Here is a 16,743-nt window from a genome sequence, read left to right on the forward strand (position 1 = left end):
CAGGCCCATCGGACCATGAAACAGCAATAGAAGATACACCCTCTCCCCACCCTGAAGGTGCTCATGTCCAATGCCAGAGTAAAGGAGCTGGTGTGACCAAGGCTATCTGGGCTTCACCTCCCCATGCCTCTCTGCCTAGCCAAATCCTACCCCCACACTAGCAGAGGAAAGCACAAACTGCTATGGAAATGCAGGGGTGCAAACAACTCATTGCATACCCACAGGTGTGCAGGAAGGCTGAGGGTGGAGAAGAGTTGAGAAAGGATTGATCAAAATTAAAAACTTGTATGTTTGAAAGGACACGATCGAGAAATGTTAAAAATAACCCACAGAATGGGATAAAATATTTGTAAAGCATATATCTGATAAGGAACTGGTATCTACAATACATTAAGAAATCTTGCAACTCAAAAATAAAAAGACCACCTAATTAAAAAATGGACAAAGGATCTGAATAGACTCTTCTCCAAAGAAGATACATAAATGCCCAATAAACACATGAAAAAAAATTCTAAACATTGGCCAGGCACAGTGGCTCACATCTGTAATCCCAGCACTCTGGGAGACTGAGGTAGCATATGAGGCCAGGAGTTTGAGACCACCCTGAACAACAAAGTGAGACCCCCATCCCTACACACACACACAAAAAGAAAAACTAGCCCAGGGATTGTAGCACATACCTGTAGTCCCAGCTACCCAGGAGGCTGAGGTGGGAGGATCACTTGAGCCCAGGAAGTCGAGGCTGCAGTGAGCCATGATTGTCGCACTGTACTCCAGCCTGGATGACAAAGTGAGACCCTGTCTCTGAAAAAAAAAAAAAAAAAATTGCCCAACGTCTTTAAGTCATCAGAGAAATATGAATCAAAACTACAGTGAGACACCACTTCATACCCACTAGAATGGCTAGAATAAAAAAGTCAGGTAATAACAAGTGTCGTTGAGGATGTTGAGAAATTAGAACCCTCAAACACTACTGGTGGGAATGTAAAATGGTGCAGGCAATTTGAAAAACAGTCTAGAAGTTCTTCAAAAATTTAAGCATGTGGCCGGATGCAGCGGCTCATGCCTGTAATCCCAGCACTCTGGGAGGCCAAGGCAGGCTGATCATGAGGTCAGGAGATCGAGAAAATCCCGGCTAACACAGTGAAACCCGTATCTACTAAAAATACAAAAAATTAGCTGGGCATGGTGGTGGATGCTTGTAGTCCCAGCTACTTGGGAGGCTGAGGCAGGAGAATGGTGTGAACCCGGGAGGTGGAGCTTGCAGTGAGCTGAGATGGTGCCACTGCACTCCAGCCTGGGCAACAGAGTGAGACTCCGTCTCAAAAAAAAAAAAAAAAAACAATTTAAGCATGAAATTACCATTGGATTCAGCAATTTCACCCCTAGGTTTATCCCCAGAGAAATGAAAACATATTCACACAAAAATTTGTACACACATGTTCATAGCAGCATTAGTCATAAAAGCGAAAAGGAGGAAACCACCTATATGTCCATCAACTGATGAACAGATAAAAGATTTGTTTTGGTTAAGTTGGTGCGAAACTCATTGAAGTTTTTGCCAATAGTATCTCTACAATGGACTATTATTTGATCGTGAAAAGTAATGAAGTACTGATATAGGGTACAACAAGGATGAACCTTGAAAACATGCTAAGAGAGAAATCAGAAAGAAAAGATCACATTTCACGATTCAGTTTTAACCATTTCAAAGTGTACAATTCAATGGCATTAATTACATTTACAATGCTGCACAAATACCGTCTAGTTCCAGAATTTTTTAAATCCCCACAACCATAAACCTCATACCTATTCTCCCTTCCCTCCAGGCCTTGGCAACTACACAGTTTTTGGTGTGTTTTTGTTTTGCTTTTTTGAGATGGTGAAATGTTCTAAAATTGACTGTGGTGACACTTGCACAACTCTGTAAACATACTGAAATCCATTGAATTGTACACTTTAAATTGGTAAATTGTGTGATATATGCATTAAATCTCAATAAAGTTGTTACAAAAAAAAAAAGAAATAAACAAACATAGAGAAGAATCCTCTGACATCCCAGTCTTTCCCCTCAGCACAAGTTAGCAGTGGTCAACCACTAGAAAAATCTGCAAACACGGCAACATCAAAACCCAAACCTAGCTCACCACCACATGCCTCTTTTTCTCTTAGAAATATACATGATATTTGAAATTCCAACAAAAAACAGGTGATACACACACAAAAATATCCATTATCAAGAAATAAAACATACAGAAGAACCAGACTGAAAGAGGAGTGAAACCATAAGATGTTGGGGACTGTAATCCCAGCACTTTGGGAGGCTGAGGCAGGTGGATCACCTGAGGTCAGGAGTTCGAGACCAGCCTGACCAACATGGTGAAACCGCGACACTACTAAAAATACAAAATTAGCCAGGTGTGGTGGTGCATGTATGTAATCCCAGCACTTGGGAGGCTGAGGCAGAATAGCTTGAACCCAGGAGGTGGAGGTTGCAGGGAGCCAAGATTGCGCCACTGCAATCCAGCATGGGCGACAGAGCGAGACTTCCTCCAAAAAAAAAAAAAAATTAATTAATTAATAAATAATAAAAATAAAAATAATAAAAAAGGATTGGAATCAATAATCTAAACTTAAGAAAAAGGGCAAAATATCAAAATATAGCCAAAGCAAATGGAAGGTATAAAGATAAAAGCAGAAGTAAATGAAATTGAAAACAGATACATTGAGAAAATCATTGAAACCAAAGGGTTTTATTGAAATAAATAAAATGGATAAATTTCTAGTCAGATGGGTCAAAAAAAAAAAGTAAAGACACAAATTACCAATATCAGGAATGAAAAAGATATCACTAAAGTTCCTACAGATATTAAAAGAATAACGAGTGACTATTATGAACAACTTTATGCGAATGTATTTGACATCTGATGAAATGTTCTAATGGAGGCCTCAGAAGCGGCCAAGTCATTTCTTCCACATCTGTGTTTGGTCTAATTGTGAGGCTTGGGACAGCCATGACGGGAAGGGCCACACAGTGTTTAAACTGCTGTGGGGATCAAGCCTCCAGCCCCAAGTGGATGGGGATAGCCTGGCAGAGGCCACACTGTGGTAACTGACTAGGTTCAAAATCTCAAGTTTATCTCAGGTCTGAGCCTGTTTCTCAACATCAGGTACACAAGAAATGGTGGCCATGGACTTAATTCTGGAGATTGCCCAATGGCAGTGTTGGAAAACCCCCACATTTAGGCTTTTCTTTCTGTCCAAGCCACGTTGGACACCATCCGACACAGGGTTCTCTCTCTCTGTCTTTCTCTCTCTCCCCATCACCCCACCACTCCACCCCCTTTTCCATTCAGGCTCAGGTAAATAGAATAAGAACAAGTAAGGGCTTTGATATCAAAATAACCAAGATTCAAGTCCCTGCTCTCCTCTAACTAGCTACCACTTCTCTAAGCCTCAGTTTACTCATTTACTTTTTAATGTTGCGATCTCACACCTCCAAGATTGCTGTAGAGGTTAAATAACAAGATGCATGTATACTGTTAAGAACAAGGTTAGGGCTAAGTTCCTATCAGTCTCTGGTCTCTTCCCAACTCCAGTGCAGATTACTCCCTCCTCTTAGTTTGACCTTGAACTTCAGAAGCTCCAGGAAGCCAGGGACTAGGTCTGTTTTCTTCTCACCATTGCATCTGTAATACCTGCACAGGTTTTACAAGGCAAAGAGCATGTATATAACAACTGTGTTAAATGAACGAGTGAATGAATAAATGGATGAATGAATGACAACAGCCATTCTAGGTACCATGAGATTTAATACTGGACGCCACAATGTATTTTCCCGGTTCCCAGAGTGCACATGATTGCAGAGGTAGGAATGGGCAATAAGATGGATAAGATCCAGTCTTTACCCTTGAGGAACCCATAAATGTTTTCTGATGACTTCCTTGTGCCAGGTCTGCTCAGAATCAGCTTTGTCCCTGCCTACAGTCAGATGGAGGGGGAGGAAGGTAGACAGATACATTATTTGGAGGTGGCTCACGCCTGTAATCCCAGCATTCTGGGAGGCCGAGGCGGGCAGATAACTTGAGGTCAAGAGTTTGAGCCAAGCCTGGCCAACATGGTGAAACCCCGACTGTATTAAAAAAATAAAAATAAAAATAGTCAGGTGTCCCAGTTACTCGGGAGGCTGAGGCACGAGAATCACTTGAACCCAGGAGGCAGAGGTTGCAGTGAATCGAGATTGCACCACTGCACTCCAGCCTGGGCAACAGAGCAAGAATCTATCTCATATATATATATATATAAAGCAAACTGTTTGCTTCTCCAAAATGTGGCTTCTTCGAGCTGTGAGCTTCTAGTAGAAGAGTCCTTCTACTCCCAAATTTCCAGCCCAAACCCCAATGTTAAAGTTTTTGTCTGTGTGCAGCAAGCAGCAGAAGTGTTAAAGTTTAAGTGAAAGTTTGAAAAAGGGGTATGTATGTGTGATTGTAAAGAAGGTTTCTTGGAGGAAGATGCATCAAGACAGGACAGATGGGCAGGGTGTGAAAAAGGGGGAGCTTGAGGAAGGGCTTGAGTTCAAGAGCACAGTGTGGGCAGGGACCCAGAGGTGGAAAAGCACGTTCAGGGGCACGGCAAGTGACCTGATGGGCCTAGGGAGCTGGACCCACATCAGAGCATGGCGGTGGGAGAGGAGTGAAGGCGGTTGGAGAGAGTGGCAGGAATAGGATCATGTGAGGCCTTGAATGACAAGTCAAGGAGCTGGGGCCTCATCCTAAGACCTATGGGGAGCCATGAGAAACAATGGGTTGGTTTCTGCGTTCCAAAGCTCATTCTGGGAATCTGGAGACAGGGAACCAGTGAAGAGGGTAGTAGAGCTGTCTGTGCAAGGTGGCATGGCCCAAGGCAGAAGAGAGAGGCAGAGAACTGTTTCCTGGTTCCTGGGGGTGTAGGTATCAGTGTGAATGTTTTTATATGCGTCCATGAGCACAAGCAATCTTTCTCAGAGGGTCAGCCTAAAAAAAAAACCCAGCCCTATTCAGTTTCATGACCCAGCATACCCAGCAGCCTAGGGGAGGCCAAAGTTACCAAAGAAAGAGACTGAGAGACATTTAGTCAAAGCCTGACTTTACAGTTCTTCCTCATCAACACCATCCTGCAGATTCACATTCTTCTACAGGCTTTCAGGGTGTTTTAATCCCAGCTATCTCATCCAAAATATTTGCTTTTCCACCTTTCTTTGTGTTTCCTGTATGCCTCATGTCAGTATCCTTGTTCAGGTCACTTATTAAAAAAAAAAAAAATCCATAAGGCCAGGCTGAGGTGGAGCCTGGAGTGACCAGGAAACCTCACTCTAGAATGAACTCCTACCTGAGGCAGCTCCTCCTCCCTAACAGGGCCCACACTGATCTGTTGGTCACCTCCCTGCTCAGGACTCTTCTGATACCATAGACCTAGTCCTGGGAATCTAGAGAGGCCATTGGAAAGAAAACTGATACGTGGATACCACTCCTCCTCGGTGACTCAATCGTAACTCCTGATAACTCAGGGTTTTGTTTGTTTGTTTGTTTTTTCTCTTGAGGGCCAGAGAACATCCTTTCTAGAATGCAGTTTATACAATTGACCTCAGAATAAGGCCAGGATTTTGCAGCTATTATAGAGCATGGTCTCTGGAGGCACACGATCTCAGCTTAAATCTTGTCTCGGCCACTTCCTAAGCTATTTGACCTTGGGCAATTTTTAAAAACTCTTTGTGTCTCAATTTCTCCATCTGAAAAACGGACTCATATAGTATCTACTCCAAAGGGTTGTTGTGAGGCTTAACTAAATCCACCCATGTATAGTAACTGGCAGACAGCAAATACTCACTGAAGTTTAACACCTGTTACTGCCTGCTGTAGTTCATGAAAACTGTTGCGTCTCCTTTTGGAAAAATCAGGATGGCACTAACCCACCTCTGGTCTCCCAACGCTTCTCCAGCTGAACAGCAATTCCCAGAGATCACAGATTTCTGTAATCTGCAGGTTCTCTGAGATGCAGTTGGAGCAATTTAATACAGCAGAGCAGTCCCATGCTCCACTGTAGTCTCACTGCAAAGCAGTTCAGCAGCGGTTCTCAAAATGTGGGCTTCAAACTAGCAGTATCAGCATGTCCTGGGAACTTGTCAGAAATGCACATTCTCAGCCTCACTCCAGAACCTACTGAATCAGAAACTCTGGGGGTGGAACCCAGAAAACTATATTTTAACCAGCCCTCTGCTAATGTTTGAAAACCACCAAAACATAGTATAGCACAGTGGTTTATTTAGATAGATATGACGCAGTTCATTGCCCGCTCCTTCTCCACAAAGGGTTCCTGATTCCCCCAGAACCCTCTTTTACTGACATCTCTAACTTCCTCCCTCTATTACTGTTGTCCGTGCTCAAAAGTGCTCAATCCTCCCTGGATTGCAGGTTCCCTGAGAGCAGTGTTGGGTCTTACTCATCTCTGCACTGGGCACCCCAGGGCCTGCCACAGGGGCCTTTGCTTAGGAAAGACGTGCTAAGTCAAGCATGTGACATTTCCAGTTTCCTCTGACTAAGGCTACTATTGCTGAGCCTCTGTTCCTTCCAGGACCCTTGCTCAAACAGCATTTTCCTTTGTGAATTGTGGTAATCTCCTATGCTAAGATGCCTGGTTCTTTGTCATTTCTAGTGTCCTCCAGTTCCACTGCCTTCTCAGGCATTTTACTCTTCTCTCTCCCTTTATGTTTGTTCAAAGCCCTTTGGAGAAGGTGTCAGAGCTCCAGGCAAACCTGTCCTCCTAATCCTTATTTTCAATCATAATACTTCTACTGGTAACAATAATATATGCTAGGCCCTGTCAAGTAGTATATGCCAGGCCCTGTCCTGGGCATTTTTCATTCATTCATTCATTCATTCATTCATTCATTCATTCATTCACTTAGAGACAGGGTGTTGCTCTGTTGTCCAGGCTGCAGTGCAGTGACACGATCATAGCTCACTGCGGCCTCTAACTCCTGGACTCAAGCAATCCTCCCCTCCCCCTGCCTCAACTGGGACTACAGACACATGCCACCATGCCTAGGTAATTTTTTTTTTTTTTTTTTTTTGGTAGAGATGGGGTCTCTCTGTCTTGCCCAGGCTGGTCTTCAACTCCTGGGCTCAATTGATCCTCATGCCTCAGCCTCCCAAAGTACTGAGATTACAGGCAAGAGCCACCATGCCCATATGGCACTTTACATTTGTTATTTTAGTCTTTACAACAACCCTAGGAGGAAGATACTTATTCCCATTTGGATGGAGTACAGGGAAACTGAGGCTCAAACACAGCAAGTGACATTAACATGTGGCAAGGTGGGGGCTTATTCAGTCTGGGGGCAAGTCAGGGTCTGGGTGGATGGACCAGGAGAAGTGCCTTGTCTAGGCATATGTATTCATATAAAAATGATCCACCAACAAACCTGTCCAGTGCCCTTGCTCAGGAAGATGGGTCTGACCAGGTCCCAGCCCACCAGGGTGCCTTTCCACAGTGTGCAGGGGACATCGCCTGAATGCCCATCTTCAGTGCATCCCCCAGCCCAGCACTTGCTATTCCGTGCAGCGGGAGTTTCAAACTGTGCTCCACAGAGCTCTGGAGATAGGGTGTGTGGGCTGGGCAAGTCAAAGACAGACCCGGAGGAACTGTGGGACCACCCCAGCAGCCTGTCATCCCTGTCACTTCTTGGGCTCTCAAGGCTGTATTTGAAGAAATGGTTTTGGCCCAGTGCGGGGGCACGCACCTGTAATCCCAGCACTTTGGGAGGCCGAGGCAGGCAGATCATGAGGTCAGGAGATCAAGACCATCCTGGCTAACATGGCGAAATCCTGTCTCTACTAAAAATACAAAAAAAAAAATTAGCCAGGCGTGGTGGTAGTCCCAGCTACTTGGGAGGCTGAGGCAGGAGAATGGCGTGAACCCGGGAGGCGGAGCTTGTAGTGAGCCGAGGTTGCACCACCGCACTCCAGCCTGGGAGACAGAGCAAGACTCCGTCTCAAAAAAAAAAAAAAAAAAGAAGGAAGAAATTGTTTCACTGCTTTTAAAAAGCTAGAAACTACTGCTGAATGATAATTGTCATTTTAGGTGTCTGTTTCTTCCCCCAGAATGCCTGTGGGGAGCAAGAACTGTACCCACAGCACCCAGCACAAGGATGGGGAGTCTCAGGAAAGGTCGGCCAGATAGAAGGGCAGATGAGAAATGAATGTACTGAGAGCTCTCTGTGTAATATCCCCTCCCCCACCCCCACCCCACCCCCAATTCCTGTAGGGAAAAGGCCTTGAGAGAGTTGAGTAAGAAACCAGCGGGTAGAATGATGCAAGGGGAGCTGTCTGTACACATTGCAACAGAACTTTCTAAAACAAGGCTGGGGCTGCTCCCAAGGGTCTCAGCCCTGCCCTATTCCTCTACTGTCATCCAGACCTGTCACACAAGATAGGGCCAAAGGCCATTACCAAGCCCTGCTAAGGCCTGACCTTAGAGCTAGCTGGCAAGTCAATGCTCTTGGGTTCTGGGTTGAAACCTGGAGCCATCTTCAATCACCCACTTCCTTCCTTTCAGCCCTACATCTACGCCATCAAGTCCTAGAGACTCCAAAGCTTCAGCATCTATCAAAACCACCCTTGCTTCTCTTTTGCCTTGCCACCCCTTCAGTTCAGGCTGTGTCATCATTTTCTCTCTCCCTCCTCTCACCTGCCTCCCTCCCTTCCATCCAATATCACCCAGGTCCCCCCTGTAGGCCAGGTCCAGTGTTGGGTCCTGGGACACAGAGAGGACTCTAATTCTACTTGGTCCTCAAAGAGCCGCTCCAGGAAGAATCAGCTGTATAAACATTAAGAGTTTCATGTGTTCTGAAAGAGGGAAGCTGGAAGTCTGATGTCAGCACAGAGGCGGGGAGGGTCATTGTAGGGCCACGCGCTGTCCACCTTCCATTACGCCCAGCCCCACTCTCCACCTTTCTCCACCCGCACTCTCCTTGGATATTCTGTGTGGCATCTGTAGGCTGCCTTACCCTCTGGGCAATTAGAAGTTCTGCCAGACCAGGCGTGGTGGTGCCTGTAATCCCAGCACTTTGGGAGGCCGAGGTGGGTGGATCACCTGAGGTCAGGAGTTCGAGACCAACCTGGCCAACATGGGGAAAACCCATCTCTACTAAAATTACAAAAATTAGCTGGGTGTGGTATGCGCTTATAGTCCCACCTACTCAGGAGGCTGAGGTAGGAGAATCGTTTGAACCCAGGAGGTGGAGGTTGCAGTGAGCTGAGATCGCGCCACTGTACTCCAGCCTGGGTAACAGAGCAAGACTCCGTCTCAAAAAAAAAAAAATGTCTGGCAGAAGACAAGGACCTGAGTTGGAGACAACCCAGGTCACTGTGGGTTGTCTGTGCCCCTTCAGCAAAGGCCACAGCTTCCATGTGGCAGCCCTCTCCACTCAGCCCCTACTGTACCTGCGGTGTTCTCCTCTCAGTCCTTCAGGCCAGACTCCCTATGAGGTGACTAGTCCTGGGCTACTGCCATCCCTTGAGTTTTCTCTATAGTCTGCTTAGGTCTTTGCAAACAGCTTTTGTATTAAACTGTCCTCAAATTACCCAATTTGGGTGGGCTGTTTCCCACAGGGACACTGACTAATATAAGGCAGACGTAGTCAGGAAGGGTGCCATGGAGGTGACAGTTAAAGATGTGCTTGCCTGGACAACGATCTTTCTAAAGCATAAAACTCCTGCTAAAAACCTCTATGGCTCCCCATTGCCCTGAGAATAAAGTCCAGACTCTGTAGCGTGCCACCCAAGACTATATACCATCAGACCCCTGACCACAAAGTAGCATGTGGGGAAGTCACCAGGACGAGGGACAGTAGGGAGCTTGGAAATGGGAGGCAAAGACTTCCAAGAGGGGTGCATCCATGCCACACAGCTGCTCTGGCTGGCAAATTCCTGAGAGTAAGGAGGCGGGTGAGTTTCCAGGCTAGAGGGCTATGCCAGGCTGCCTCTGTTTGCCAGAACCCTGCCTGCCCACTCTCCAAGTGAGTTGAGCACTGAAAGGAGTTTAACCTCAGTGGGCCCTAGCCTTAGGGCATGAGAACTGGTTACATCCCAACCCTATTTGGCAAGCTATTGGATTTCCTGAGCTTTCGTTTTGCCAACTGCAAAATGGGACTAACCTCCCAGGGCTGTGGGGGAAGTGTAAAGGAGGCAATGGATGGGAATTTGCTTTCATCCAATAGTTCTGCTGTTACAGATGCTCCCTCATCCAGCCTTGGGAGGCAAGAAAAGTGTACAGGTTTGAGGCCCCAGAAGACTTGGTGTGAATCCCAGCTTTACTACTTACTCCCTATGTGATCCAGGACAGGTCACTTCACTTCCCTGCACCCTATGTGCAAAGGGGTGGGGGTGACCACCCCTTGTGTGGTGGCCATGACGACTGGGCAAGCTCACACAAGCTGGGGCCTAGCACAGAGAGGGAGCTTGGCACATGTTTGTTTCTGTCTTTCTACCTGTGCCTCTCTTAGGGCAAGTGTCCTGTCTACCTTATAGGCTGGTCACTTACTCTCCTCATGTGTGCAACGGAGGCACTAAGACTGCCATCACTGAAACGTATCTCAGAGGTGCATGTGTCGAACCTCTCACAAACTACAAAGCTGCATGTGGAATCCCCAATGGCAGTACAACACTGGTGACTGAAGTGGGTGGAGGATGAGCCATCCTTGTGGATGCCCCTCTGCTCACACCCCTCCTTTGGTCCACCCCCTAACAGGATGAAGTCCAAGCTTCTTGGCGGGACCACAAAGCCCACCCTGGTCAAGCCCTTCTTGGAGGCATGACTTGACCAATCTCTGATTTGCCCAATATACCCATGGCTTGAGAGATGATGAAGGAAAGGTAATCAGGTCCTAGAACACATTCTCACAGCTGTCCTGCTCACACACCTGCAGGAAGAGCAGGGCTGGTCCTTATAGGAGTCTAGGGATGTCAGGAAGCATGGGAGGGGGCCAGGAGAAGTCAGACGGGTGTGAGCCCCCCTTGCCCCACCTCACACAGGGGGAAACAGTCCCAGGACACAGGAAGCTGCCTTTCCGGGCTACTCTAAGTTTGGGTCTGTTTTTCCTTCCAAATCCAACTTGGACCAAGCTGTTGAAGCAGTACCCATGGGCATGGTGACTGGAGGCCAAGGGGAAGGAGTGTTCTAGAAGCTGGGATGCCAGGGGCTGCTTGCTCTGTGAGGTGGCACAGAAGTAAGCAATTCTGACTGTCAGCCCTTGGACTCAGGTCTGCATCCTCTTACAGATGTTCCCACATGGGAAGGGCCCAAGCTGGGGACCAGATGTTATGGCCCTATTTCCCAAGCACCCACCTCCACATCACCAACCCAGCTTTCTAACCCACCAATCCCATCAAGGTGCATCTCTGCTCACACCCCTCCTTTGGTCCATCCCTCCACAGGATGAAGTCCAAGCTTCCTGGCGGGACCCACAAAGCCGTTCAGATCTGGGCCCTGTCAACTTCTCCAGCCTCATTTCCTACCCCTCTTCTGCCTGTATCTTTCTTCCAGCCACACCAGGGTGCTCACAGTTCCCACCTCCAGGCCTTTGCCCATGCTGTACCCTCTGCCCGATACGTTTCCCTTTCCCCCCGCCTCACAGAATCAGACTTCTCATCTCAAGTCCGCAGCAATATCACTTCCTGACCTTCCCAATTTACCATTCCCTCCACTTCCTCTGTGACTCTACTATCTTTATTCAGGGGGCAATCCACCTTAGACTAAGCATCTATGCTGAGCTAGACCCACACTGGGACATAGAGTGATGAGGCTCCTGCCCTTGGGAAACTCCTGGCCCCGTGGAGAGGCAGGCAGACGGTGACAGCACAGGGGCAAAGGCCAAACTTGGCATAGCCTTCCTTGTTATCCTGTGCCACAGCCTGGCTGTCTTGGGATCATTGGCTTTAGGACACCATCTCTTTTTTTTTTTTTTTTTTTTTGAGACGGAGTCTGGCTCTTTCGCCGGGGCTGGAGTGCTGTGGCCGGTTCTCAGCTCACTGCAAGCTCCACCTCCCGGGCTTATGCCATTCTCCTGCCTCAGCCTCCCAAGTAGCTGGGACTACAGGCGCCCGCCACCTCGCCGGGCTAGTTTTTTGTATTTTTTAGTAGAGACGGGGTTTCACCGTGTTAGCCAGGATGGTCTCGATCTCCTGACCTCGTGATCCGCCCGTCTGGGCCTCCCAAAGTGCTGGGATTACAGGCTTGAGCCACCGCGCCCGGCCAGGACACCATCTCTTGATTGGGTCTCCTCAAAGCCAGAGGCTAAGTTCGATTACTCTCTGTGTCCTAACCAGGGCCGGGCCCAGAGAAGGTGCATAGCAAAAATGTGCTGAAGTAGATCTGAATGTTGGGAACTGAATGTTTCAAATAGGCCTTGGTAACCCCAAGTCTTGCCATTTAAGACAACGATCTCTTACATTACAGCACAGTGATAACACTCTTTTATATGCTGTAATTTCACTTTATCCTCAAATACTCAAGTGAAGTCAGCAAAACAGAAACTGTCACCTCCATTTCATAATGCAGAATCTGAAACCTAGACAAGATAGTGATACTGACTTGCCCAAGATGAGTGGGGGGCCATGAGTTCCAGCCCAGGCCTCCTCCACAGGAGACCCTTCCAGAGCAGAAACAAGCCACAGACTGACCTGGGATCTTCCAGGTCAGCAGGTATCTTGCCTCCAAGAGCACTCTCTCTGAGGAGAGGATGCCAGGATTTATCGGCACCTTCAGTATCCTCCTGGCTCCTTCCTCTTTGCCCAAAAATAAACCACACCTGTTTCTACCTCCCAGCCTTTCCACATACCAGTCCCCATGTCTCCCCCATCCCCCACACATGGCATGCCACTAGCCTACTCTCAGTTGCCTAAAAGACACTAAGATCTTCTCAGCCTCACAGCCTCACCACATGCTGGGAGCTCTGCCTGGGATGCTTTTCTTTCTACTCTCGGCCAATTCGGGCCTTGGGGCCCAGTGACATGGTTGAGAGATTTACCCATGGCCTTGAGAGGGCTGAACAAATGGAAGCTCTCCAGGTTGCACCAGAGGCATCTATTACCTGCTGCCCTGTGCCTGTAACTTCTGTCATTCTCCCCTCCCCCTGTGAGAAAATGATAAAGACCACAAAGGCAGGGACTTCCTCTCGTCTTATGCTGGGACCCCACAGCTAGCTCGCTCCAGCTATGCCTAAGAAATCTGTCTTATCACTGATGTGCTTGTTGTGCCCACTCATTCCCTGAGCCTCTCATCCAACAAGTCACTCCACCACATTCTGGTGGATCTTGTTTCCTAAGCTCTTCTCTAGATCAGGCCTTCCCTCCATTCCCTCTACCACTGCCATGCCTTGAGGCTCATCCTCTCTCACATGGATCCCCCCCACAGCCTCCCCACTGCCCTCCTGGCCTACAGCCTCTCCTGTCCATTTCTGGCTAAGGACTCTTAAAACCCACCTGACCAGTCATTTCCCTACTAAAGCTCTCCCAAGACCCGGCTCCCCTCCTGATGTCTCAAGAGTGGCATTCCCAAGCCTCTCTCAGTTCAATCACCCACGCCTCTCACTTCAGCCTCATTTTCCACAGTTGCCTGGGCTCCAGCCACTCCAGGGCCCCCAGCCCTGCCCCAAACACGCTGGCTTTTCTAACACTTTATGCCTGTCTTTCTGTTTGCCCTCACATCCTCCATCTGCAAAATTCCTACTCATTAACGGGCAAACAATTCTGGAATGCTTTCTATGTGCTAGACACTACCTAGGCTCTTTTTGTACCTTATCTCGTTTGCTTCTCAAAGTACCTCACAAAATAATAATTATTATTCCCATTTTACAGAAATGGAAACTGAGGCTCAAGAGAGGTAGGGCAAGAACTGGGCTTCTAGTCTGTCTGATTCCAAACCTGCTGTGCACCAACCTCTCTGGGAAGTGCACTAGCCCCCCCCACTCCCCCAGCCCAGGGCAGAGTCTTCTCTCCTCTATGGTTCCATAGCCCCCTGGTTTCTCGCTTGTCCTGGCCACTGTCACCAGTGACTGTGTGAGGCTGTCTCTGCTGCCCTCCAACGTGGGTATCCCAAGGGCAGAACCTGAGCTGATCTGGCTGGGTCCCCAGCACTCAGCAGCATATAGGTGCTCTGTGAGGTTTCTTAATAAAGAGATGGAAAGCCAGAAGCAGTTTGGGTGGTTGAGATACCCAGCCCTAAACTAATTAATCCCGATACCAGCGACCAAAAGCGGAACCTTCGCATCTTTGCTGCCAAAGTACAGCCCCCGCCTAGTGGAAAGGTTCGACCACCTGCAAGTCCTCGGCCTGCACCGCACGTGCTTGGTTTTCCCCGCCCAGGTACTGGCCGCCGGGCCGTACCAATCTCCGCGGGGGAGAGCCCGGGTAGACTGAGGGAGTGGGGGAAATAACCGGGCGCGCCCCTTGGAATGAGAGCTCAGAGTTTCTCTCCCCTCACGCATTCCCCGGATCCACGCTGAACAGCCTGATGGCCCGCCCCGGGCCCGCGCCGAGCCGAGCCCGCCTCAGGTGCTGTTCCCCCCACAAGCAAGTGGCGCGGGCGGCGGCTTGGAACGGCCCGCCCCGCCCCTCCCGCCGCGTCGGCGCCCGCCCAGTTGTGAGGTGATAAATTGCCGCGCTCCTGGACGCCACCACCGCGGTCGCAGCCGCTGCTGCGCTCTAGGCTGTTTCTCCCGCGCCACCTCTCGCCGACTGGCCGACCGGCCGCAGCTCCAGGTGTCCTAGCCGCCCAACCTCGGCGCCGTCCCGGGGCCCCTGTGCTCTGCGCGAAGCCCTGGCCCCGGCGGCCGGGGCATGGGCCAGGGGCTCGGGGTGAGGCGGCTTCCCGCGGGGCCGTGACTGGGCGGGCTTCATATTCAGCCATGAAGACCCTCATAGCCGCCTACTCCGGGGTCCTGCGCGGCGAGCGTCAGGCCGAGGCTGACCGGAGCCAGCGCTCTCACGGAGGACCTGCGCTTTCGCGCGAGGGGTCTGGGAGATGGGGTGAGTGCCACCGCGCAGGGGTTATGGACCTGCGAGAAGATTTTCTGGAAAGGGCCCTGTGGCAGGCTGGTGGGTGCTGATGAGTGCACGTTCATTCTCTACCCTGGCACTCATCAATTTTTGCGACCTCTGTTACGTCACTTTCCACCCCCCCCGGCTTGTTTCCCTCATGCGTGAGTTGGGAGTGGTACCGCCCACCACTCTTAGTTATTAGGGATATTCAGGAACTCCTCCCCAGCCCCCACTGCGACTGGTGACCCCTTCACCAGTTAGAGCTGGCTTTGGCAGTGAGAGACCGGATGGGGCAGGATGGCATGGGTTTTGCAGTCTCCTGAGACAGCCACCAGACGGGGGACATGCCCGCCTGGAACAGGTGTGTCTGCCCTGTCCTCTGAGCCTGGCATGATTAGGAGGCAGCGGAGAGGACCCTGCACGTCCTCCAGGGTAGAACTGAGGTCCTCAGTGAATCGCGCAGAGTTGAAATCAACCCCCACCCCCTACCCGCTGCAGCTTTTCCCAAGCAAGGAAGAGCAGCTCTTCCAACCCCCACCTTCCTTGCCTAGAGTTGGAGAAACTGAAGTGGGAGGAAGCATGCCTAAGTTTTCCTTAGCTGATGCCTCGAGCCCTGGATTCAAGTACAAATACGGGAGACCCTGGGAAGTCATCACAGCTGTCCTGGTCTGCGTGTGTGTCTTGCATGAAGCCCCTCTCCCTCCTTCTAAGTCTGTATTCTGCTTGCTGAGCCTCTCTGACATGGATTTTTCTTTAGTAGCTAACAGTCGCCTACTCCGCCCACCTTTGTTATAAAAATAAAGCATGCTAATTATGGAAATTTTGAAAAATATAGACAAATGAAACAAATTTCTGGTAAATCGACTATCCAAAGATAGCTTCCTATTAGCCTTTTGGTATATCTCTTGATCATATTCTTTATACACATTGCGTAGATACGGTTGAGGACATACTGTAGATATAGTTATGAATCTTGTTTTCTCCCCCTTAATGTAACATCGAGGTTTCCCTTCTGTTAATCAGAATCACTTATAATGTCCTAGTGGTTGCAATAACCCACCCTGCAGGTGTACCACACTTTAACTGTGACCTAGGCATTGGCATTGCTCCTTGTGTGATTATTGCTGTGGTTATCTGCCCCTCTTGGTGTGGGTGCTGCTTGTAGCCCTGGAAGAGGTAGGTACCCAGGTGCCGCCCTGTCTCGGGGGCGAGCAGCCTGAGCTGCCCCATGCATCCAGCCAGTAGCCTCTGACAGCCCGCTGTCTCACTTGAGTCCTTTTCTGTTCCCTGTGTCCTTTGATGTCCTTAGGGAATGAAGGGACTTGCCCTTGTTCGTGCTTTTAAAAATGTTTTGGCACTAGGCAGTGGAATAGGGATGTTCTCTGTGGTAGGCTTCCTGGAGACTCCTTTCCCTCGGCTCTGCCATCCACAGGCTGGGAGCTGTGTATTCCAGGAGTCAGTGACCCTGGCTGTCATGTTTTTGACTTAGAGTTTGTTCCTTAGGAGAACTTGTACTCTAGCGAATGATTTTAACCAAGCCACTTAATATCATGTCAGGAACATTTCCCTATGTTGTTATCAGATCTTGAAAACATTTTTTTTTTTTTTTAACTCAGTGCAAGGATTTACATCATGGAATGTAGGAAGGGCTGGTATGAAATGCAAACCA

General features: G+C 49.0%; 1 protein-coding gene and 1 long non-coding RNA gene across 2 annotated transcripts in view; one reads left to right on the forward strand and one right to left on the reverse strand.

The window, feature by feature from the left end:
- Positions 1 to 3,792: 3,792 nt before the first annotated feature.
- LOC111540822 lies at positions 3,793 to 14,570 on the reverse strand. The gene is made up of 4 exons (XR_002731097.1): positions 14,421 to 14,570; positions 10,193 to 10,957; positions 7,460 to 7,868; positions 3,793 to 3,981 (listed from the first exon to the last, which is right to left on the reverse strand). It is a non-coding gene; the product is annotated as an uncharacterized LOC111540822 (long non-coding RNA).
- Positions 14,571 to 14,673: 103 nt separating this feature from the next.
- Positions 14,674 to 16,743, forward strand: part of DGAT2 (diacylglycerol O-acyltransferase 2) — a 33,093-nt gene continuing 31,023 nt past the window's right edge. Inside the window, exon 1 of the mRNA XM_023209370.1 lies at positions 14,674 to 15,062. Within this exon, the coding sequence (XP_023065138.1) occupies positions 14,942 to 15,062 (121 nt within the window). The 5' untranslated portion in view covers positions 14,674 to 14,941. The remainder of the gene's footprint in view (positions 15,063 to 16,743) is intronic.

The sequence above is a fragment of the Piliocolobus tephrosceles genome, chromosome 13 (genome assembly GCF_002776525.5).
Source record: "Piliocolobus tephrosceles isolate RC106 chromosome 13, ASM277652v3, whole genome shotgun sequence".
Classification (NCBI taxonomy): domain Eukaryota; kingdom Metazoa; phylum Chordata; class Mammalia; order Primates; family Cercopithecidae; genus Piliocolobus; species Piliocolobus tephrosceles.